Source organism: Ursus americanus, chromosome 29 (assembly GCF_024610735.1).
Source record: "Ursus americanus isolate L20-20 chromosome 29, mUrsAme1.1.p, whole genome shotgun sequence".
Classification (NCBI taxonomy): domain Eukaryota; kingdom Metazoa; phylum Chordata; class Mammalia; order Carnivora; family Ursidae; genus Ursus; species Ursus americanus.
Genome location: NC_142155.1, coordinates 8,236,327 through 8,259,435, shown reverse-complemented (window position 1 = coordinate 8,259,435; position 23,109 = coordinate 8,236,327). Strand labels below are relative to the sequence as shown.

The window sequence follows — 23,109 nt, the reverse complement described above, 5'->3', positions numbered from 1 at the left end:
TTTCTGTTGCGTTTTTGTAACCTCTTTCTCTGACAGGGAAAAACCTTGCTGCCATTATATACTATTTATTATTTGTTCGATCCCAGTATGCATGTAAAGAAGTTTCAGATTTGCTCATGGTGATTTGTTCTTTCCTATTTCATGGTATTTTTGGTTGTATACTCATATTCTTTGAGACTTTTTAAGACTTGTATTGAAATTTTATATTTTTTTAGAGAGGATTTGTATTTGATTCTGTTAGTCATGGAGAGGCGCTTTTTTTTTTGGCCTTTAAAAATAGCTTTTTATTGTGGCAAAATGTACATAATATAAAATTTACAATTTTAACCATTTTTGTGTACAATTTTAGATTGTCATTAAGTACTTCAATGATGTTATGCAACCATCACCACTACCCGGTTCCAGAACTTTTACATCAACCCAAACAAAAACAGTGTACCAGTTAAGAAATAACTCTCCATTCTTCTCTTTGTCCAGCCCGTTAACTTCTGTCCTACTTTCTGCCTCTAAATTAGGTATCTTAGATACCTAATTTAAGTGGAATCATGTAGTATTTGTTATGTCTAGTTTATTTAACTCATTGTAATGTTTTCAAGGTTCATCCGTGTTGTCGCATGTATCAGAATTCATTCCTTTATGCCTGAATAATATTCCTGTGTATGTATGTGTGTACATGTATGTGCATACAGCACATTTTATTTATTAATTTGTCTTTTGATGTTAGGGTTGTTTTCACCTTTGGCTATTTTAAATGCTATTATGAGCGTTGGTGTACAAGTATCAGAGTCCATGCTCTGAGTTATTTTGCGTATATACCTAGAAGTGGGACTTCTGGATTATAGGGTAATTCTATGTTTAACTTTTTGAGGAACTGTCATACTTCTCATGTTAGCTGCACCATTTTACATTATCACCAGCAATGCACAGAAGTTCTGATTTCTCGGGGCGCCTGGGTGGCACAGCGGTTAAGCGTCTGCCTTCGGCTCAGGGCGTGATCCCGGCGTTATGGGATCGAGCCCCACATCAGGCTCTTCCGCTGGGAGCCTGCTTCTTCCTCTCCCACTCTCCCTGCTTGTGTTCCCTCTCTCGCTGGCTGTCTCTATCTCTGTCGAATGAATAAATAAAATCTTTAAAAAAAAAAAAAAGAAGTTCTGATTTCTCCACATCCTTACCAATACTTATTACTTTATGTTTTAAAAAAATAATGGCCATTCAAATGGGTGTGAAGTAATATCTCATTATAGTTTTAATTTGCATTTCCCTAACGTTCAGTGATATTCAGCATCTTCTTTTGTGAGACTATTTTAATTATAGGCTCTTCTGGATCATGTAGGTATGGGTATGAAAATCTGGTCCCAAACCTGAGTAATTGTGAGCTTATGGTTAGGAATTCATTTAACCATGGGGTAAATATACTTTGTCTTCAGTTCAACCCAAAAACCCAGAGCAAAGACAAGACATCTTAATTATTTCCACTGTTTTTCAGTTTCTTTTTTTTCCCTTGGTCATCTAATTGGAAGGTTACTCTTCAGGTCTTCTGGTCTTCAGTCTGACCCCTCGTCTTGCTGGCATCCCAAACTTGATCTTAAAGCCCCAGTTCTAGGACATCAGGTTTTTGTCATATGACTCCAAGACAAATGCCAGCTTCAGAAGTTCATTTATCTCTCTGAGTTCACATTTCCTAGTTGTTTATGGCTTCAAGGGGTTTCAGCCATGCACTTGAAAATTTTTTAAAACTCAGTGTGAGCATGTTTGGTGTTCTGATGTAGAGAGTTTTCCTGGACATCGAGTTCATCATATTGTCAATGCAGAAAACCTAGTTTCTCTTCTGTTAAAGGCAGAGATGATTGACTGAAGTAAAAAAAAGGCTAGCGGTCTGGATATAGTTCTCATAAATAGAGCAAGCTAAGAGGTTCTGATTTCTAGGATTAGTGATCAAATATGGAGATACTGGGTTGATTTTTATATATTTCATACATAATCATGTGCTTCCCCCCATTTTTATTATATCTTACTAATTTGGGCTTCTTCATAATACACTCATGCATTTGGACAACTGTAAATTAGCAAAAACAGATTTTTAATGTGTTCTTTCTTGCTTTAGAGGAAATAAGATGTTTATAAGAAATAGTCAAAAAGCAAGAAAATTAAGAGAAAATTTAGACTAATCAAACAGCTTGGGAAATGCTTTTATTGAATAATTCTTTTGAATACTTATCTCAGTTTGTTTTTATTTCAGCTTTGGCTAGATCAGAATCTAAGAGAGATGGAGGTTTTAAAAATAATTGGAGCTTTGATCATGGAGACGAAAGTGAAGGAGATCCAGAGAAAGAGTAAGAATTTTTTTTAACCTCGGATATTTTTTAAGGATGACATTTCATTAAAAAATGATTTATATTCCATGGAAGTATTTTTAAGAGTATGGTATTCTTTAAAAAAAAAGTCTATTATAGTAACATCAAGGGAAGAAAATGCAGTTTTTTAAATTAAATAATTTTGCTGTTAAGTTTCTCCATCTTTTGAAATGTGTAGATATATGCATGTGATACATTTAAGCTTACAATTAAAAACTGACTGTTGAAGATTTTCAATTAAAGAAATTGGGCTTTTTTAAAAAATAAAATTCTGTTCAGGCAGTGTGATTTGAGAAGCTGCCATTTATCATGAATAAGTGAACCCAGATTAAAACCCCTGAATTTTGTGTGAAAGTTTAAGTGCTATAGTATCTTTCTTTACAGTTGTCCCATCCATCTTAGATCACATTACCACCAGAGAAAGCAGAAACAGTATAAATGATAAACACAGATGTTGATCCAGACAGAAGTTAAAGTATTGATTATTCTTTGTTAGTGTGCTTGAGATGTCTGCTTTGTAAAATTTAAATGATAGTTTTAATAGAACCTTTTGTATATCATGATATTTGTATTGCAAATTCATCATTGCCATTAGGTGCCTTGATTTATTGATCTGGTTTTCCACTGGTTAGCACAATTCAGAGATAACACAAATATATGTACATTGTATATGTAGACACACACACACACACACACACATTATGTATAAACACATATAGTTCTACCAAAACTATTAAGTATTTTTAAAATTTTTTTACACAAGAAGTCATTCAGAGTATATTGGCTGAATATTGTGGGAGCTTCACTTCTGTCTGGGGAACAGCTCCATTCATCATTACCACTTTTATGTGCTTTCATCTATGAGATAATGGATCGAAGTGAACTTTTATTTGAAGGAGAGCTTTGAACCTATAAGTTTCTCAGCTAAAATTGGTATTTTATGGTTGTCTTTCTCTTGTTTCTTTTTTTCTTTCTTTTTAAATTTAGAATAATTTTTTATTACAGATACTTAGTATTTATGTAGTTTCAAAAAATTGGAATTAAATCTGAAATTGAGTAGAAAGCATGTCACCTTTTAAACATTTTTGTAAAATGTTTGGAAGGAGAGAATTTTTAGTATTAAAAAAGTTGGGATGTCTGTAAACAATAATGGAACGTTATATATTTTTATTATAAATAGCTAGGATTTTACTAAAAATAGTTCTGCAGAACTGTGTTTATAAGAATGTATTTTGACTTTCTTTGTTAAATTTGTCATGATTATGTAAAAAAAATTGTATTTTAAAGTGTTACCTGTTCTGTATATTTCATTTATGAATTACACTCTTCGGCTTATCATTATAATAAGATCCTTAGGAGCTTCAGCTTTTTTAATATCTTGAGATTAACATGAACTGTTAATAGATATATCAGTCTTTGAGAGTCTTAGGCCAATCATTCTAAAGTGTTGATATTTCTAAGAGTTGCAAAGGTATGACTATTTTACTCTGGTAACACTATTGGAATTACTTTTTTTTTACATCAGCTAAGGTTTTCTTACCATTTTTTTCTCTGTTTTGTTTCTTTGTTCTTTTCTCCTAATTTTAAATCTAAGAAAGGAAAAATGAATGACCATGTATGAAATCTACAGTTACGGAAACAAAAATTGTATGTTTGTTTATAGCAGGGATCAACAAACAATGGCCCACGGGCCCAGTCTGGCCCAGCATTGGATTTTGTTAATAGTTTTATTGGAATATAGCCACACACATAATCTGTGGCCGCTTTCATACTAAAATAATAGAGTAGTTGGTGTAGATTGTATAGCCTACAAAGCGTAATTTGCTCTCTGGCCCTTTATAGAAAAAGTTTGCTGATCCCTGAATGGGGTAGGCAAAGAGATTAAAACTTCTGAATTTAATGTATGGGTTGTAATTGTCACTTAAGTTTTTTTTTTTTCCCCTTATTTTCTGTATAGTGAGGCAAATCTACTCAGTGTAGATGAAGATGAGGATTCCGAGACTCCAAAAGGAAAAAAGGCAAGTGTTGCTTTATTAACCTTTTTTGGTAAATTTTTTAGGTTATATACTAAAAACTGATACTTCAAAAGAGGATTTTTTATTTTTTAATTGAAATTCCCAACCACCCACTTCCCTACCCAAGGCTAGTGGTGTTCCCAGTGTCTTGGTTATTCCATCAGAGATTTTATGTGTTACAAAGAAAATATGTATATTCTTGTCCTACCCTCTTACATTAACACAATTAATAGTATACTGTATGCGATTTTTAATCTTTTTTAAAATTAACGTATCTTAGAGACGATCCATAAGTGTCCATTAAAAGCACCCTGTTCTTTTCAGTACATTTATGATGTACTATTCTTGTCCAGTACCACTATTGAAGGATATTTATGGTGTTCACCTTTTCTTTTTGCCATAAAATAAGTTGAGTAGAGTAGCCTTCTATACGGGTTATTTCGCACATATACAAACATATCTTTAGGATGAATTCCTAACAGTAGAGCTGCTGTATCAGGACAGATACATTTCTGATTTTGTTATACCTGATTTACACTTTTACCAGCAATGTCTGAGTATGCCTGTTTCCCCACACACTTGTTACAGTGTTATCAACCTTTTGATCTTTGTCAGCAAAAACTAGTATCTTGGGGCGCCTGGGTGGCTCAGTCCGTTAAGTGTCTGCCTTTGGCTCTGGTCATGATCTCAGGGTCCTGGGATTGAGCCCTGCATTGGGGCTCCCTGTTCTGCAAGGAGTCTGCTTCTCCCTCTCTCTCTGCCCCTCCCACCCGCTTGTGCTCGCTCTCAAATAAATAAATAAGTAAGTAATCTCTAAAAAAAGTCTATGTCCATTAAAAAAAATTGTACCTTGATGTAGTCTTAATTGACAGTTTATATTTCTTTTATTGCGAATGAGGTTGAATGTGTTTTCATATGTGTAGTCTATTTACTTCTTGATAATTACCAGTTAATATCCTTTGCCCATTATTCTATTTAATCTTTAGAATATTATTGATTTGTAGAAATTCTTTTTATATTGAGCCTAGGTACACATTTTCTCACATTTTTGACATCTCTGAAATCTGTCTAGATGCAGCTTATAATAATGGCATGACATGGTTTAATTAGAAAGATTTTCTTGCACATTAGTATTTACAGTGGTATGGATCTTATAATGGTTTCTTAGGTTTGATGAAATAACAGTGTTTTGGAGAAATTGGTCCCTTGCTGTGATACTATAAGCTAATATTTTAAACCAGTTTTTTTTTTTCACTAGTGTTTTGTCTTTGCGTTTGGTGATTATTGCCTTTGAGAAAATGTATTTTCTTATGTTGTTAAATATATTGATTTTTTTTTCCTTTTATGGCTTCTGGGTTTAGTGTCTTTGTTCCAAATGATGTTGACTTAGTTACTTATTTGGTTTGTCCTACTAGATAAATAGTTTCACAATACCAATACAAATAGAATTATTAATAAAACGATTTGAAGTTTTTTTCATTCTGTTTGCTTATTGGTGTTTGGTGGCACCACCAGGTATATCCTACTAGGAATATGTATTTAAATTACTGTGTTGTTTTTTTTTTTTTAAGTGAACTTTTTTAAAAAAAAATATTTATATTAAGTAGTCTCTACACCCAACCTGGGGCTTGAATTCACGACCCCAAGTTCATCTCCGGCTGAGCCAGCCAGGCACCTCTAAATTACTGTGCTTTTAAATCAATTGAAATGACTTAATTTGTTTTATAATTATACAGAAAATATTTATATGATTCCAAAGTCATATCTACAAAAGAAGTTTTATTCAGAGAAGTCTAAGTTTTGTTTTGATTCCCTCTATCCTTTTCTCTTTCACTAATAAACTACCTTTTTTAAAAAAATTACATGGTTTAGCCCTTCATTGTTCTTTTTTTTTTTTTTTTTTTTTTTCATTTTTAATAGAATATACAACCTTTCTCAGAGAAACTGTCCACAAACTATTTGGTACCTTGATTGTTTTACTTAACAGTATGGTCTGTGGATCACTCCACTAGCAAAGTACTCAGAAATCTTTATTATCTCTTTTATTGTTACATAGTACTCCAGTGACTGGATGAACAGTAAATATTTAGTTGGTTCCCTAGTGTTAAGCAGAGGTCTTTTGCTATTGTAAGCTGTGTTTTAATAAAGCCTTATGCTTAAATAAATAAATAAATAAATAAAGCCTCATGCTTATGTTCTTTCCTACCTTTACAGTATATTTATGGGATAGAGTCCTAGAATTGCAGTTGCCGTTTCAGAGGGTAAATTTACATGTAATTTCGCTAGTTATTGCTAAATGCATCATTCACAGGAATTAGCATTTGCCATTCCCACTAATAATATATGAGAATTCCTATTTCTTTGTAATCTTGCAAGTATGTGGTCAGACTTGAATTTTTACTGATCTGACATAGCACCCTCTTCACATATTTCCTATACTTAAAGTTGAATAACATTTTAGGGACGTTTAATGTCCTCTCCCCCCATCTTTGTGGGGGTTTTTTTCTTCCATAATATCTCTACCTTGTCATAATTAAGGGAATTTATAGAATTTGAAGTTTTTCCCTTTGTACTCTAAAGTTTTCGTTTATAAAGTTACACTGAAAAACTATTAAGGTTTTTCATATTGCTGTTTTCTTTAGCTTTTACTTTAACATCTTGATTGCTTAGAGTGCTATTGTTTAGGTGTTCTTCAGGTGGACAGAAATATAGTGTACTTCGCAGGGAAAAGTAAAAGGTATTTTTAATTACTAACTTCTGTGACATTGGTTTTCAATTTATGTGGGTTTTTTTCCTTTGAAAATGCCCTTAATTAAAAAAAAATATATGCCTTATACATTTTTAAGGATGTAGGTGTTGATATTTTAAAATAAAATTTAAATGATATTTATGTGTATCTAGTGATCTCTGAAGATAATTCTGATTTGATACTCAGCATCTATTTTAAAAATACATGTACCATCTCCTCTTTGACAGTTGGAAATTTTATATTATACCTTTTTCTCCTTAAATTCATATTTCTGTTCAGTTTTCCCATAGAACTTTTAGTTTCATATATTTATCTTTTGTATGTATTTTAACTTCATATGATATCTTTTTATGCAATTGAAAATCTTTTAATTACTCCATCACACTAATAGGTATACATTTATTGAAATTTAACATTAAATAACTGTCACTACAAGGTTCTAAGTATTTTTTTACTGGATTGAGTTGTCCTTATAATTATTATTATTAAACAATCTAAAAATATGTTATAGATATTTATAATTATTAAACCTATTATGTAAAATTATATTGGAAACGTATTTCTTAAAATGGGTTGTGCTGATGTTTCCCTTCTTTATTCATTTGGTTCACATATCCACGAACAAATATTATTTATTGCTAGAATAAAGCTTTCAGTAGCAATTTGCTTTCTTTTTTCTTTTTTAAAGATTTGTTTATTTGAGAGAGAGCATGCATGTGCCAGTGAACATGGGGGGTGGGCAGAGGGAGAGGGAGAGTCTCAAGCATACTCCACACAGAGCCTGGGGCTTGATCTCACAACCCTGAGATCACTACCTAAACCAAAACCAAGAGTTGGACACTTAACCAACTGCACCACTCAGGCACCTGACAATTTTCTTCTTAACTTTTTCTTATAAATGCTGAGAAATCTCGGTCATATAATAGATAAGGATAGAGTTTTGCTACAGCATTATCCTTCAATTCTTTCCTTTGAATTAAATGCCAAAAATCACATAGCAATTTAATATTTAAAAGTTAAAAATAATTTGTGATCCAGTCATCAGAGTCATTGCCCTCTGAATTTGGGGGAAGTATATTAAAAAGGCTTTGTTAAACTTAACAAGTGGCCAGTAATTATACTTGCTACTTTTAGATTCCTTTTTTTTTTTAAACTAGATACTCTGAGAAATAATTTAAATAATTGAAATCTTGTTAACTGCAGGATGCCTTTGCCAGTATGATTTTTTTGTGTGAAATATTTTATAATTTTTGTTTTGTGTATTTTTTTTAAATGTTGGAATATTTTGTTCATTTACTCTATGGAAAATATCTATATATCTATATATAATTTACATATAGTACTGCCAGTCAGTTAAATTAGATACATTATTTATCAGTAAATATTTTCATTTTTCAGTCAAGTATACATGTTAATTTTTATCTTCATGACAGCTGTTTCATTTCACTTCAGAATTCTAAGGTAGAAAAATACAGCCTTGGTTTTGACCTGAGTTTGTTACTTGGTTGCAATAAGGCATAGTGGATTTCAGTCTTGTTTTAAAAACTTAGGCTTTCTTTGAGTTGTTCTCACTTGATTTTCTCCTTGGGGCAGTGCTTTTCTTGATAATAATTGGAATAGAATATACAAAGCCATTAAGTGCAAATTTTTATCACTTTTGCTTTCCGTTCTGCAATTAAATTAAGGAAATCTAATAACTTTGGTCTAGAATATCCAGTTTCTAACCCATGGTTAGAAATATATATATTTAAACAGAAATAGTTATAAAACAGGGAAAGATATGAAGACCTACTACTATTTATTGTGCCAAAGGAGATTCTAGTATTTCCAGTTGTTCCTTTTAAAAGATTTTTAGATTCTCGTGCAGTAGGTAAGAATTATGTCTTTCTTGGGAAAGGAGATATTGTATGATGCCTTTTCTACAGATTGGTTTTAAAGTAAATCAATTTTAAGAAAGTGTAAAAATGGTGATTGAGGATTTAGGAATTGATTTCCTTAAAACTATACATGTCTGCTTGTCCTTCAGAAAGTTTTTGTATATCCTGAGGGGTTACATACTCCCGGATTTTTAATGGCTTGTGGGTAAAAATAAGTCCATATCGATCATTGGTTTAAACTAATATAGTTCCTCTTCTCAAATGAGCATGGACTTAGGAGTAGGCCTTTTTTGGCATTAAAAATGTTTTAGTATTCTTCCCCTTCCCTTTCACAGAATACTCCTTTTGCCTTTGGGCTTCTGCAGTTTCATTGTGCCTTTTTAGATAAAGGATATATGTCTTTCATTGGTTCTAGAAAAATTTTAATCATTATTATCTGTGGATATTACCTTTTTACATTATTCTCTGGAACTTTTATTAGAATTAATAATAATATGATTTTTTCATATCCTTTAACCTGTATTTTATATACAAAAGAAAAAAAGATAAAGGGCAAAGTCAGAATCATCTCTGTACCATATTCTAGGTAATTTCCTGAGCTCTGTTTTCTAATTCACTAAGTTTTATCTTTATCTTTGTCTAATCTGCTATTTAATATTTCCATTGCATTCATCTTTTTTTCTTTTAAAAAAAATTTTAATTGTTATTTTTAAGTAGGCTCCGTGCCTAACATGGAGTCCAACATGGGGCTTAAACTCATGATCCTGAGATTAAGATCTGAGTGGAGTTCAAGAGTCAGACACTTAACTGACTGAGCCACCCAGGTGCCCCTTTAAAAAAAAAAAAAAAGCATTTATCACTTGTAGGACTTTGTTGGTTCTCTTTTAAAATTTTGTTTTTTCCCTAGTGTCTAATTCTTTATTGTTTCAATATCCATTTTGTTTTTAAGAATTCAGATGTCTTTAATGTACATTTTACATGTCTATTTAATAGATTCTTTTTTTTAAAATAGATTCTTTTAAGTTATCTTACTGTCTGAAGTTCTTAGGCGCTAAATTTCCTGAATACTTGTTTAGTTAAATTGACTTACTTGATGTGTGGTAAGTTTTGGTGGATGATAACCACATATTGATAATTTTTGCACATTTCACAGTTCCAGTGAAATATTTATTCATGTAGCAAATATGTATTGATACAAGCGTTCCACATGCTAGTGAGCAAAATAGACAAGTTTCTTTTCAGTATGGAGCTTAAATTATAGTAATTGACTGTACACATTTGTGACTTAATGAGTAATGTTACAATACAAATCTGGCCTACAACCTGTGGCCTAAGAACCATTTTTACATAGTTTCCCCCAAAGTCAAAAGGATGATATTTTATTACATGTGAATATTATATGAAATTTGAATTTATGTTCATAAATAAAATTTTGGAAAACAGCTGTGTTCATTTGTTTATGTATTGTCTATTACTGCTTTCATGCTACAACACAGATTTGAATTATTTGGAGAGAGTTGAGTAGTTTCAGTGGACATTTTATGACCCACAAAGTACTTGTTGTGTGGCCCTTTGTAAAAAAGTTTTGCTGATCCCTATCCCATTGTTTTTACCTTTACTGTATAAAGGTAGTCTGTGTGGATTGATACCCAGTTAAGAGAAGCAGTTTTTTTGGATGGGTGGTGTATTAGAGTAGTTAGTATCAGATTCTAGGCCTGCTAATGTCCACTTTATAGGATGGTTGTAAGAATTTTGAGACTATGTAACTTACATAGTGCATGGCACTACTAAGTCTTCCATAAATAGCTAAGGCCAATGTTTATATTTGGTTTTGTAATCGTGATTGTTTTGTGTTAATCCATCTGTACATGGTAGTTCTCCTGATCTTATGTTTGCATTAGCTAGTGAGCTGTCTTAGGCTACTAAAGAGGGGGGCAAACGGCTAGGAAAATTAAGTTTTTCAGGAACCTCCAGATTGAATATATCATCTTGAACTTTAGTAGTAGTAGTTCTCTAATCTCTGAGATAGTCATCCATAAATGAATAGCTTGATTTTTAAAAAATTTATTTTATTTATCATATTTCCCCATAATTTGATGTTGATTAGCAAGTTAAGAGCACAAATAAAATGAGGGAAAATAAAAATTATTAGGCAGAGAGAAGTAGATGTACTAGGGATTTAAAATAATTTATATGTTGTATTTTAATTCAGCAGTTATTTTTAAGTTTTCCGTAAGCTAGAATTATGTCCTGTAAGTTTATGCTTGTGTGAAGAGACTTTTTTACAACTTTATATCCTATGATTCTCCTGTGGAATAAATTCTCCCCCAACCCCCCCCCCCTCCCCGAGCTACCTTCTAAGTGTAACAGATGGTAGGGTACTTTTTCTAAGGTAATTTGATGGTAACAGTAAAAGGTTTTATTGAGATACAATCATCTCTGACAAAGCTGGAAGTACTGGTTTTCTGTTGCCAACTGAAGTGTATGTAATTTTTAATAGTAACCTATAGGCAACAGAATTGGGAAATTTTAAGACTTGAGTTATACAGATCCTCTTGCTATAATGGTGGGCTTTGGATTGTCTGTTGCTGTGCCCTAACGCTTTCTCAAAAAAGTTTCGAAAATGTATGAGCATTTAATCAGAAATATGGTTGAATTAGCTGAGTTATGTGCCTGCGTATTGGGTGTGATAATTTTGGCTTAAATAATTCTTAAGAGGAAAGATTAACTTTCTACATTTATATAAAGGAATATTTAGTACAGTTCCTTTGATTTTGAGATATTTTGTATCCTAATGATGAATTCTTTTTGGATAACACAGTTTTTGCTTTTTTTTTGTTAAGCATCTGTATTTATATTTCTATAAACAACACTATAAAAATTCCTCATGCAGTATAGTATGGGAAAGTATAGGCTTTGGAATCAGACCAGTTTTTAAATGTTTAAATCTATTTAGCTAGTTTGGACAAGTTACTTTGCTTTTTAAGTTCAATAAACTTTGTAACAGGGATAGAATTTCAATAAAGTTCAAATGATGTACAGCGGAGAGGTTTTATTGAGAAAAGAAAACCGAAGTGGGAAATTTGAATATATTAATCCTGTCACTCAGTAGCAGCAAGTAATTGGCTTGATGTTTTAGGTGTGGTTGCTGAATCCCAATCTAAAGAACTACTGAAATGTCTAAAATACGGAGATTGAATATAAAGTAACTAACATAATGCCTATTCATAGTACAGGTTTACTAAATACTAGTTTTTGTAATTACCTAGATAGGAATGAAATTATATGGTCAGTGTTTTATGGAAACTTTTTGCTTCTGAGATTCTTTTTTATTTTAATGTTAAATACTTTATTACAGCATGTGCAAAGATTGAGGGTTTATATTGAAATATAAATATTATATTTGAGAGGCTAGTTGGAATTTTCTGGCCCAGTCAAGCCCTCTAAATCATGTAGCTCATACATCCATAAAGTATATCCCTAAGTTCATCCTCTCATGCAAAAATTTGAAGCTAGAACCATCTAAACTAGTTCATGTAATGCTCTTCTCCCCAGCTTGTACCAGGTTCTGTCTGTCACCTAGCCTGACAAATTGATCTGAGATCAATTTATGATCTCATTTTGTCTGTGGAACTCACACTCCATGGGCCTCCTATCACAGGGACCTCACACATCTGCCAACAGTGTTTTAAAGCTTCACCCTCTTTGGCGAAATACCTCATGGAGGATCTGTCTACTCTTCTCCCCAATCTCTTTGCTCCTTATTCCTTTCTCTCTGTGCTTAATAAGTACATTGGGTTTTTGTTTTGTTTGTTTTGGGTCTTTCATGACAAAAGGGCTTTGTCCAAACTGGGGGCTGCTTACCGTTGCTCAGTACTGTTTCCTCAGAGCATGGACAAATAAGTATATAATAGGCATGTAATACATATTTGCTGACTGAGTTTTGGCACCAAATAAATGGATATTCCTCCCACAGAATGATTTGGAAATCAAGTCTAATCAGAAACCATTTGGGGAAGGGCCTTGATTAGATTCTATAAGCAGTAGAGAATAAAATTTTATTGAAGTAGATAGGCTGTTTAATGTTTCAAAAGGTACCCTACCCAGTTCTGACACCCTACCACTGTATTAAAAGAAAGTTGTTCCCTTAATAGAGACTAATACCAATATGATATTTTGACAAAATATAACCTAAAACTCTCTCAACAATCCGTAGGAAAATTCTGGTTATAAGAAGTATTATGTATAGTTCTTTATTTACAACACATGTAGTCTTTTAAAAAGTCTGAATTTTGTAGTTGTATCATGGCATCAAAGGCTATGAAGTTGGGTCAAAATGATTGGACTACTGGTGAAATACTTTCACTCACTTGTATTGTGATGTGCTGTGTACTTTATCATACTCTGAGTAACAAAAAGTTATATAAAATTCACTATTGTATTTCATTTTGAGAACATCATCAAATCATTTTCTGTTACATTAGTCAGAATGTCTTCTTCATTAAGCTCTCAGTGAGAATTTCAAGCGTGGCAGTTATGTTGCCATTTGCCAGGCATTACTTTATCAATCTTAATTTCTTATTTATTACTTTTATATCTTTATTAAATTCAAGTTAGCTAACATATAGTGTAGTATTGGTTTCAGGAGTAGAATTTAGTGATTCATCACTTACATTTAACACCCTTCTTAATGCCCGTCACCGTTTAGCACACATCTCCTCACTCTCCTCCCTTCCAGCAACTCGCAGTTTGTTCTCTGCAGCTCAGAGTCTCTTATGGTTTGCCTCCCTCTCTGTTTTTATCTTATTTTATTTTTCCTTCCCCTATATTCATCTGTTTTGTTTCTTAAATTCCACATATGACTGAAATCATGTCGTATTTGTCTTTCTCTGACTGACTTATTTCACTTAGCATAATATACTTTGGTTCCACCCACGTTGTTGAAAATGGAAAGAGTTCATTCTTTTTCATTTTATATATGTACCACATTTTCTTTTATCCATTCATCAGTCAATGTACATTTGGGCTCTTTCCATAATTTGGCTATTGTTGATAGGGCTGCTATAAACATTGGGATGCATGTGCCTCTTCAAACCAGCATTTTTCTATCCTTTGGATAAATACCTAGTAGTGCAGTTGCTGGGTCTAGGGTAGTTACTCTATTTTTAATTTTTTGAGTAACCTCCAGATTGTTCTCTAGAATTTGCACCAGTTTGCATTCCCACCAACAGGTCAGGAGGGTTCCCCTTTTTCCACATCCTTGCCAACATCTGTTGTTTCCTGAGTTGTTAATTTTAGCTATTCTGACAGGTGTCAGTTGGTATCTCATTATGGTTTTGATTTTTACTTCCTTGATGATGAGTGATACATTTTTTCATGCTTCTGAGATTCTTAATAGGATATGTATCAAAATCACCCAGAGCAGTGGCTCTCCCATGTTACTGTACGTCAGAATCACCTGGAAGCTTTGATAAAAAGATTGCTGGACCCCACTCTCAGAGTTTCCGATTTAGGAGAACTGGAGTGGGGCCTGCTAATTTGCATTTTAACTTGTTCCCAAAGGATGCTGGTTCTGCTGATCTAGTGAATCATACTTAGATAACCATTCATTGATTTAGGGCATTTTTTTCAAAATAACATGGGAGTAGACCTAGGTCACAGTGACTGTATAGGTCTAACTTTTATCAGTGGAATGCATCTTGATGACCAGTTGTTATTATCTGTTTCTGGAGGGGATATATATTTACTTCTGGCTAATTAGTAGGAGCATTAGCAATCTCTGTCTCAGATCACCTTAATTCAGTGGTTCTCCCAAGTATGGTCTCTAATTGGCAGTATCAGCATTGCTTGGGGACTTGCTAGAAATGCAAATTATTAGGACCACCCCAGACCTGATGAATAAGAATAAACTGTAAAAGGTTGGACACAGCAGTTTAACAGACCATTCAGGTAATTTTGATTTATACTAAAAATTTGAGAACCGCCTTAATTGAACTGAAGGTTGAGATGACTAGAAGCTGGATTTCAATCTATACGGAGGCTGTTATTCATAGGCTGTAATTCTGATCCAAATTTTGAGGGGTTTATGAGGCCCTTCATATATGGTGGATCTTCATCTCCACTTTTTATCTCTCTAGCTCTCTGTTGGAAGTTCAGCTTAGCCTCTCAACTGCATCTTCTGGAATCAATAGATGCCTCGGGAAAAACAAATCTGGGCTTAGATCTCTGAGTTTCTTGTTCCTATCTTAATTAGTAATTATTCACTGCATTCAGAGCCCTCAGAAGTCTCAAACATACATATTTTTTTTAATTTGTATTTTGTCCAGTTTTTTTCTAGTTGTTTTCAAAGAGTAGAAGGAAATTGATCTGCATTACTTAATCTGCCATTACCAGAAGTGGAGGAATCTGAAGCCTATGGCTATAAAAGATTAGGAAGCAAAGAAATGTCTCAAGGAGGAGAAATGATAAGCAGTGTGTCAAAAATAGGTCTTTTTTGGAATTTTGTAATGTAGATATGCCTAAAAATAAGGATGGTGCTGGCACAATGAACTCTACTCAGGAGAACTTTTTTTGTGGGTGGTATTTTTTTAGGGAACTGTTAGGTTTCTGTAGAGATCAATTGTTTGGGGGGGGGAAGCCATGTTCCTGTCTTCTTATGACTATATTTTATAAGTGAGTGAAAAGCAAAATATTAAACTATCGTTTCAAAATAAAGTAGATGAGAATGCTTTTTAAAGTGTTGTTTTGAGTAAATTATCACTAAGAACTGAAGATTTTTTTTTTTCTTATTGAGTCTGAAAGCAGCTTTTAAATGTCTGGTGCAATGAATGTAGTAGAAGTTGGTTTCTTTGTTGAAAAGAGCTTCCTGAGAAATGGGCCATCCTATTGTCATAACTGTGATCTCCCCAAAGTGATTGTTCTTGATGTGTTTATATGCTCATTTGCAACTATGAAAGTATCAAAACATTGCAGTTTCTGTGTTTGTATAGAAACTTTAAGGCTAAGGCCAAACTCCTTATACAAGTTGAAATGGTAACTTACTGTCATATTTGACTGTACTTGTCCTACAGATAGCGGCAACAGGGAAATTTTTTTTTTTTACTCTCAGGAAAGAGCTCTTCTAAGATACTCTACCCTCAGGTCTTCTGTTTTTCTCTTTTAATTATCTCAAATACCTTTGGGGACTTTTAAATGAAAAGGAAATAAGATCATAAACAGCCATGTTCCTACATATTTGTGTTATCCTTAGGGGAAAAAAAAGTATTACGGTTGAAATACTCTTAAATTCATGCCACTGTCATCCCTCTCTCCTATCTCCAATAGCTGGCACAATTTTTATAGCTTTTTTGATAAGTGGGTTTTCAAACAATCATATTATGATGTTTATTGACTCTTAAATGTTTATGGATCTTTTTACAGATAAATCGTCAGTCGGAAATTGTTTCTACTAGTTCTGCTGATCCCTGGAAGACATGTGCAAGACGAAACAAGGCTGAAAGTTTAAAACCTTTGAAAGGCAACCCAATTGGACTTAACATGTTGAGCAACAATAAGAAATTGAGGTATAGGCGCTTCACTACACATTCCTACAGAAAAGATAAAGGATTTGACACCAAAAATTAACTACCTTTGTGGCCAGTTGACCCAACCAACCTTTACCTTTTCTTTTCACTTTATTAGTAGTGCCAAGAGGTAGAGTTGTTCCAGTGTGTGGATTTTTGCTTTGAATCTTGAGATTAGGGTTGATGGCAGTGATTTCTTGGTTCTGGATAAAAATACTGCAAGAAAAGTTTCAGTAGAATAGGATTTCATAAGATGAACTTTCTCTCATATAGTTAGTATAATCTTGGTCATTATATTAGAAGTAGAAGGTACTGGAGGGTAGAGTGCACCTGTCTCCTTTAGGGGATACTTATTCAGGATTGTCTTCAATAAGGGACTTTTTTTTTTTTTTTAAGATATCTTATTCTCTTCTCTTCTAGATATAATCCACCTTTCCTTGGTGGTACTCGTAGGGAACCACTGTTACTGATATGATTGGGCTTTTACACCTCCCAGAAATAGGGTTGAAAATCGCTGTTCATTTCAGTTTTGTCAATTTATAGATAAAAAACTGAGGTACATAAAGACTAAGTAACTTTGAAGTCAGTGGCGGAGTCAGAAGCAGAATTTGGGACTCCTGGCTTTTTTTTTTTTTTAACAATGATACATTTGATTTTTATTTTGGCATATAAGAAAACTTTGTAATACTCATGGTTTAAAAGCTTTTTATATGGATAGTTCCTAATAGAGAAGAAGAAAAGAAAACATATCTGAATTAATTTATAAGATATCTTACAGTGCAAAACATTCATTTAGGATTCCTGCTTTCTATTCCACTGTTTTTCTACTCTGTATCTTTCATGAATTGTATTGGAAACATTTCAGAGACAAATTGAGAAAGTGGAAAACTCCTAATGGACAATTCAACATGGTCAATTGGGTTGGGTTGATGTATAAATATATATAAATATATTTTTTTTTAATGTGAAGGTTTTTGTGAGTGTATGTGTGTGTGTGATTTCAAAGGATTTATTTTGCATATGTGTATGTAATTTTCCTTTGTTCAAATTATTCTTTGTCTCTTGCATCTGCAGTGAAAATGCACAAAATGCATCAATATGTTCTGGGACTGTAGTTCATGGTAGACGTTTTCAGCATGCTAATGCACAGATATCACTAGTAAAAACAGCAGCCCAAAGGTAAGGATTTGAATTGCCTTTGTTTAGTTGCCTTTTTAATTGTTTTGCACTATTTTTTTTAACCATGTTTTTTACTTTGTGGAACTTTACTGTGTTTCTCCTGTCTGTAAAGAGATATTCCTGTCTCTGAAATAATTCATGTCTTAGAATTTTATTTTATGTCTGCTTTTGAATAAATCATATTCTGTAAGTAGAGGCTTAAATAAAAGCCTTTTTATTGCATTATATTCCAGTTAAATTAATCTGATTTTACAACATTGACTATAACATTTGACAGGAAGTCTTCAGCTGGTAGTTTAGCTCTGATGAGTAAAACTACAGTTATTAGCTTACTTTCTTTTTAAGATTTATTGGATTTCATAGTACCAAAATAAATCACATTATTAGTTTTAGCTGAGAAAATTTTGTGTTTTAGTACATTTGGATGTTCTCATTGATCATCAAAGTAATACTTGAACCTTGAAATAATGAAAGTAACAGTGGGGAAAGCTTAGGGTTTTAAGTGCTTCTGAGGTTTTTTGTGACCATTTTTGAATGGTTATGAAATTTCAATTGAATTTCAGTTCTGAGTCCTTTTTAATTAATTAAGAAATTCTTAGGATCCAACAATAAAATAAATAATTTTGCATTATGAGTAGTTGTATAAAATGTTTTTATAAATAGTAAAATTTAAAGATTTGTATATATGCTAGATGTTGTTCTCATTTTTTTAAAATGTCAGTCTAGATTGTTGCTTATTTAGAAAATGTCCTGACTTTTAGAAACCCTTGCTGTATTTGCTATGTACATAGATTTGCTATAGCATAGATTTTTAACTTAAAAACCTTAAATCTTTCTCATACTTCAGGATAAGAAGATCTTTCTTTTGCTTAAATATATTATTTTATCATAGGTAAAAGATTGTGACATTAGATACTTGAGAAATTCAACTTCAGAGAACTTACTGCACATACCAAAAAATTAGCTTCTCTTGCTGTAAAGTACATAAATCAAGCTCTCTAGCTGACATATGGCACAAACATGAGAATAAATAATAAAAGGAGAGTAATTTGTGGAGAGGCAAAAAGAAGAGACACTGTTTTTCACACACTGGTCACACTGATAGAATCCATTGCTGACAGAAATTTGTCTTTTTGATATTCTGAAAATGTGGTCCATGTTGCAATACTCATTTATAGTTTGTAATCAAGTGATACAGTCTGCAACCAAAATTATTATTGCTTTTGAACTTATTTATGGAATTAATTTATGGAATTAATTGGAATTATTTGCAGTATGACCTATTCTCTCCATCCTTCCTTTCATTTTTGGTAATGTTAAAAAACTGATTTCAGTCTGGAAATTGGTTTGTGTTTTGTTTTATTCTAGATCTTGGCACCTATTATACCTTGCATATGTATTATTGCTGTCTGCATAAAAGATTAGATTCTGTTAAGAGGAAATAGCATTTAGTAGTAAAATATTATTTCTTAAAATAAAAAAAAACCAAAAAAAAAACAACAACAAAAAAACCCTTAATTAGTTTGTATTTAGAGAAACACTCCTGAGTAAAAATACCTGACAAGAACAACTAGGGGCAGTAAGGAAAACTGAAAAGTCATGTTAGCAGATTCTATTTATGTTTGTCTTTTATTTATAGAATAAACATTTCTTATTCTTGCTACAGTGTGTCATTAAAAAGATTTTGACATTCAAAAACAATCATTGAGAGTTTTTCTAATTTTCTTCCTTCTTAATCATCAAGTATTTTTATGCTACATGCCAGGCGTAGATGAGGTACAGAGTAGTCAAAGGTGAATGTATATGACAGAGTCCCTGCTTTCAAGCTCAAGTTTGATTAGGGTAGAGGACAGGAAGATGAGTAAACAAATAATTACATGGTAAGTGCAGTGTAGTAGACACAATTTGCATAGTGCTATTTACAGAGGAGGGAGCTGTGAAGAATTCACAAAGGAGGTATTAAAGAAGCTTTCCTGTGTACTAGCTAGAAGAGAACACTCCATGCAGTAGGAATGCCTTCTTGAAAGGCATGAAGAAAGCCTTTACCTAAGATGGTTACACCAAACCTTTGGTTTTATTTTATTTTTTCTTTTTTTAAACTTTTGGTTTTAGATAGTGTAATTTTGGCACAGTTGCCGAGCTTCAGATGTGGCGAGCACCCTGGTTTTTACTGGCTTTGAAACTCAACTCTTAATTTGAAATTAAAGGAAATGCCACAAGTTGGCAATTCACACAGTCCTCTTGGAGAGAGTGGTATAATTTCTTTTAAAAGTAAATCAGTTGCATTTTGAATAATTTGTAGTTCTTTAGAAAGATATGGGAACAAGTACATCACACTTTTAATCAGAAGGGAATAAATGAAGATTGTTAAAATATCTGATTAGATTAGCTACTATTTGGGAGCACATTACAATTTCAGTCTATTTTCTTACTGCTACTACAAATGTTAATATAAATCATATTTAAAAGATAGGTTGTTTACGTACTAATAGTGATGGAGGGAGGGTAGTCTTAGTATGGAAAAATGAAATGTAGAAATTAAAAAATCTATATAACTCTATCATCTCCACTCCTAACTTCAATGAGACTTGGTAAAAGAGCACATTTACTGGTTTATGTTTTATTTACATTTTCACCTTTTTTTGTTTTTGTTTTTTTATTAAGGATAGGTGAAAAGACTTGTAAGGACCATAGGGGAAAATGAATGTCTACAAAAGCATATATAATCCATAAATGGGAAAATGGGCTCCTGGAATAAGCAAGATTTAATTATTATTGAAAAGCACCACTTTGAAAAGAATTTTTGAAGTCTTAAATCAGGTCATGGATACCAGAATCAATCAATCTCTCTTTTTTCCTTCCTTTTTAAAAAAATTTTAAGAACACTAGTACAGCACTAGTACAAGAATGAAATAGTCCAACAAGAATGTAAGTTGACATTTTTACAAAGTCCTAATTACTAATAATGGCTTCCCTCTCCATTTTTTAAAAGCTTTTTTTTTTTTTTTTTTTAATATGTATGCTCCTCTAGGTCAGGACTTGATAAACACTTTGAGGAATCTTACAGAAGCACAGTGACTTATAAATTAGATATCATATCATAATAAATGCAATTTCTTCAAGGATAAGAGAAATGAGCATGGGCATATATATATTTTTGTTTTGTTCTGTGTTTTTTGTTTTCTTCCTAACTCCCTTGGTTTATTGGAAAGAACCAAACCTGTTTCTTCTACTGCTACTCTGTCTTCTACCTCTTTCCTTTACTCTATACAGGTGAGTTTAAAAAAACAAAAACAAGAGACTACTAAACTCTTCTCACTTCTTGGGCATAACAGTGTAGAGCTAGAAGTGGCTGTATTAGGTATTAATGCCTAACTTTTTGTTTTCATTTTGGTTTTCCTGGAAATAGAACTCCAGTAGAAATAAATATATGAGATAAGTTGGACTGTATTTAAACTTTCATGTTTATATTTTGTTTTATTTACTTTAATAAGGGTGGTAATATTCCCTCACTTTTTTGTCATTTATCCAGCATAATTTATTTTATACAGATTATCCTGTTTTTTTAATAGTAAAGGTAAAATTTCAAATATGTTATTCATGTAAGCTTATAATTCTTGTATTTACTATTGAAAACTTAAGAGTTTCTTTTCAGTGTTGCTTATGTAAAACCACATAACCTCTTTTTTTTTTTTTATTTGTTAGGATTGATATTTTACTTGTTTATTCCACACTATAGGAATATTAGAGTTAATATGGGGACTCAGAGAATTTGTAAACTATGTTTTGCTTACAATTAGTTCTGAATATTTTGTTCATTTTATAATGAAGAATTATTCTAGGATATGAATCTTATTCTAAATTGAAGATCTTTGTAATTTCACTCTTGAGTAATTGATACTGATAGCTCTTTAGATTTTCCATGAACTGTAGAGAAGGATGAACCTGTTATTCATCCTTGTGTCCAAAACCATATGCTGCTGTATTTAATCTATGGCGTTAATGCAAGTTTCAACCTTAAAAAAATTCTTTTTTCTTACTCAGAAGCTAATTATCACACCTGGTAACAGAATTGGAACCATTAAAAATTTTATAACTTTCAGGAAATTATATTGTTCTTTGAAGACTATTTGCATAACTACTCTAAAATAACATATCCTCAAATGGTTGATAATTAAATAGAGCTCTTTCAAGAATCTTTCATCTCTTTGTACATCCTTTTTTCTTAAATATGTTTAGATATAAATTATTTTCTGTATTAACAAAAGTTGAAAAACAGTTTACATATCTGACAAGGTTCCAAACCTAGTATATAACATATATATAATGTGTTTAAAACGAATTAATCACCTTAGAGTTTTGCCTTATTGACCCACAGTTATTAAAACTACAAATGATATATAAAAAATGAGGTCTTGCCTCTTACATTTTTTTTCTTTTTCATGTTTTAAGCAGTCTGGACCAAAAGGAAAGGTAAGCTTAATATTAATGAAATTAGAGCATGGATATAATAGTAAGATATCAATTATATTTATGCTTTGAAAAATATCCATTGAATTAGAGTTCATCATAAAGCTTATTAATTATTTTAATAAAAGGAAACATTAATGGAAGAACATGATATTTGACTTATGTGGGTAGTGTTTTACCATAATTCTCAATATGGTTATATATTTATGCTGACATGACTGCTTTCCTTTTAAAGGTTAATGCCTTAGTAGTAAAGTTATTTTCAGTTAATAGCATTAAAATCTTTCTTGTTATATTTTACTGATAATACTTTTGTTTTTACACTTTACTAGATAGAGTTGAGGGAGAAAATGGAATTAGAATACCTTAAGCATGGAGTTAAAATTCTAAAAATCAGTGTATTCCTATTCTCTGACCAAAACCAAAATTTACGATCACTGTTTGTTCCCTTTGTAATAACATTGGTAGGCACATGTCCTTTAGCAGAAGTGATGAATGATGTAAATAACATGGAAATAAATTTTTTAAGAATGCACATTTCTTTGAGTAGTGAAATGATTGTAATTATTTTAAAGCAAATGTTTGTAAGAATAGCTTCTGTCCTCAGTGTCTTATGTAGAATTTTTTGTGCATGTACATCTTTTTTCTTGCTCTTACGAGAATCTCAAAAGCTTTTTATGACCCTCCCTACAAAAAAACAGGTTAACAGCCCTTCTATTAAACCAAAATCTAAGTGTAATTGGTGAAGGTCAAAAAAAGGGGACTTTCTATAATTTTGTTTCATTGTATAATTTTAACTCTCTAATTTTTTAAAGGTATAGAGAAATCAAAGAGGACAACTTACAATATTTTATAAAATGTTGTATATTCCCCCTTCCTTAATGAACACCAAGGTTCTGAAAT

General features: G+C 32.1%; 1 protein-coding gene across 10 annotated transcripts in view; it reads left to right on the top strand.

Moving 5' to 3' along the window:
* SENP6 (SUMO specific peptidase 6) overlaps positions 1 to 23,109 on the top strand; it is a 118,093-nt gene that overhangs the window by 22,369 nt on the left and 72,615 nt on the right. For 5 of the 10 annotated variants that reach the window (XM_045803916.2, XM_045803889.2, XM_045803931.2 and 2 more), the window contains exons 2-6: positions 2,240 to 2,333; positions 4,312 to 4,372; positions 16,415 to 16,557; positions 17,632 to 17,736; positions 22,189 to 22,209. In XM_045803916.2, coding sequence (XP_045659872.1) covers positions 2,240 to 2,333; positions 4,312 to 4,372; positions 16,415 to 16,557; positions 17,632 to 17,736; positions 22,189 to 22,209 — 424 coding nt within the window. Of the gene's footprint in view, positions 1 to 2,239; positions 2,334 to 4,311; positions 4,373 to 16,414; positions 16,558 to 17,631; positions 17,737 to 20,436; positions 20,665 to 22,188; positions 22,210 to 23,109 lie in introns of those variants that run through there. The other 5 variants (XM_045803895.2, XM_045803882.2, XM_045803924.2 and 2 more) reach the window with 3 other exon arrangements.